At 50.7% G+C, this 1,156-nt stretch overlaps 1 protein-coding gene across 1 annotated transcript; it reads left to right on the forward strand.

Moving 5' to 3' along the window:
- Positions 1 to 97: 97 nt before the first annotated feature.
- COL26b_014521 (uncharacterized protein) lies at positions 98 to 724 on the forward strand (the record flags this gene model as incomplete). Its single annotated transcript, XM_053187092.1, has 1 exon — positions 98 to 724. The coding sequence occupies one exon, from the start codon at positions 98 to 100 to the stop codon at positions 722 to 724; it is 627 nt and encodes a 208-aa protein (XP_053028963.1).
- Positions 725 to 1,156: the final 432 nt, after the last annotated feature.

A 1,156-nucleotide genomic window follows, 5' to 3' on the forward strand; every position in this document is an offset into this window, starting at 1 on the left:
GTCAAAGGAAAACGAATAAAGCTCGACGCGCGTGCTAGAGATATCCTCTCCAAATGATCCCCTACCATAACGAAGCTTTACGACAATTCCGCCGACAATGGGTCAACGAACTGATGCATTCCACCGCTGGCATCTGGCAACCCCGGAATTCAACCAGCTACTCAACATCATATGCCCCAAGTATCTGACCAGAAAGGAAGGAGAGGAAATCATGCGTCAATTTAACGAGAGTTGGATTGATGAGAAGCAGGTTCTTTGGAGCGGCGTGGCTCATGCCACGGTCGAAGAATGGGCAAATCAGCGTGGGATGCAAACGCTTACCAGTGCCATGGGCGATCTGATGAACTGGACCCATCCAAAGTGCAAAAGACCCCACAAGACGAGTGTGCAATGGACGAATTACATGAAGGGAGTCTCCGCGATCTTCGCCTGGAAGATTGCCCAAGGACATACCGTCACCTTGTTGACGCCTCCGCCGCCCGTCCGCTTTCACCCGTCGGGTTTAACCAACTACCAAGACATTGAAGAGCCGGTTTTGAAAGGAGCGGTTGACGGTACTGTTATTGGCAAGATTGTTGTAGTACATCCAGAGGTTGAAGGAGCTGAGGACATGGCATATGAATACATACTGGCCCAAAGACCGGGTGGCCAACTGGTACGCGAAATGTGGTTCCAAAAGTCATGGGACCAAGATCTGGCGAACGATAAGTTCCAAGAGGCGTAAGACCCTGATGTGACTATCTTAGAAACCCGATCCTAATCGGAACAGGAGCTATGATCTGGCCAGCCAAGGTAGATATCTCTTGCGACCCTTTTGAACCGGCGATATTGGAAGAAATGGAGGTCTTCATGATCATCGGCTTACTTCTCTCCGCCGAAGTTTGCATGCACTTAGTTGTTTCACTGGCGATGCTGGTGTACCACGTTTCTTCCACGCTGTTCCCACGGATTCGTGTGTACAGTTGTGGGCACGATGAGCCTCAATGGCTCGTCATCACTCAGAAGAGTGATGCACACCTCAACGTTAACGTTGAAGAAGAAGCCGATTCGGCTTTCCTGCTCCTTTCTGTGCCTCGGTCATCCCCCACGAAGACTGTTGAGTCTGTCATGGAGGATTTCGTGAGACCCAGAAGCACCAACGTACACCGGTATGCCT

The sequence above is a fragment of the Colletotrichum chrysophilum genome (assembly GCF_026319265.1).
Source record: "Colletotrichum chrysophilum strain AFK26 chromosome Unknown scaffold_547, whole genome shotgun sequence".
Lineage (NCBI taxonomy): Eukaryota > Fungi > Ascomycota > Sordariomycetes > Glomerellales > Glomerellaceae > Colletotrichum > Colletotrichum chrysophilum.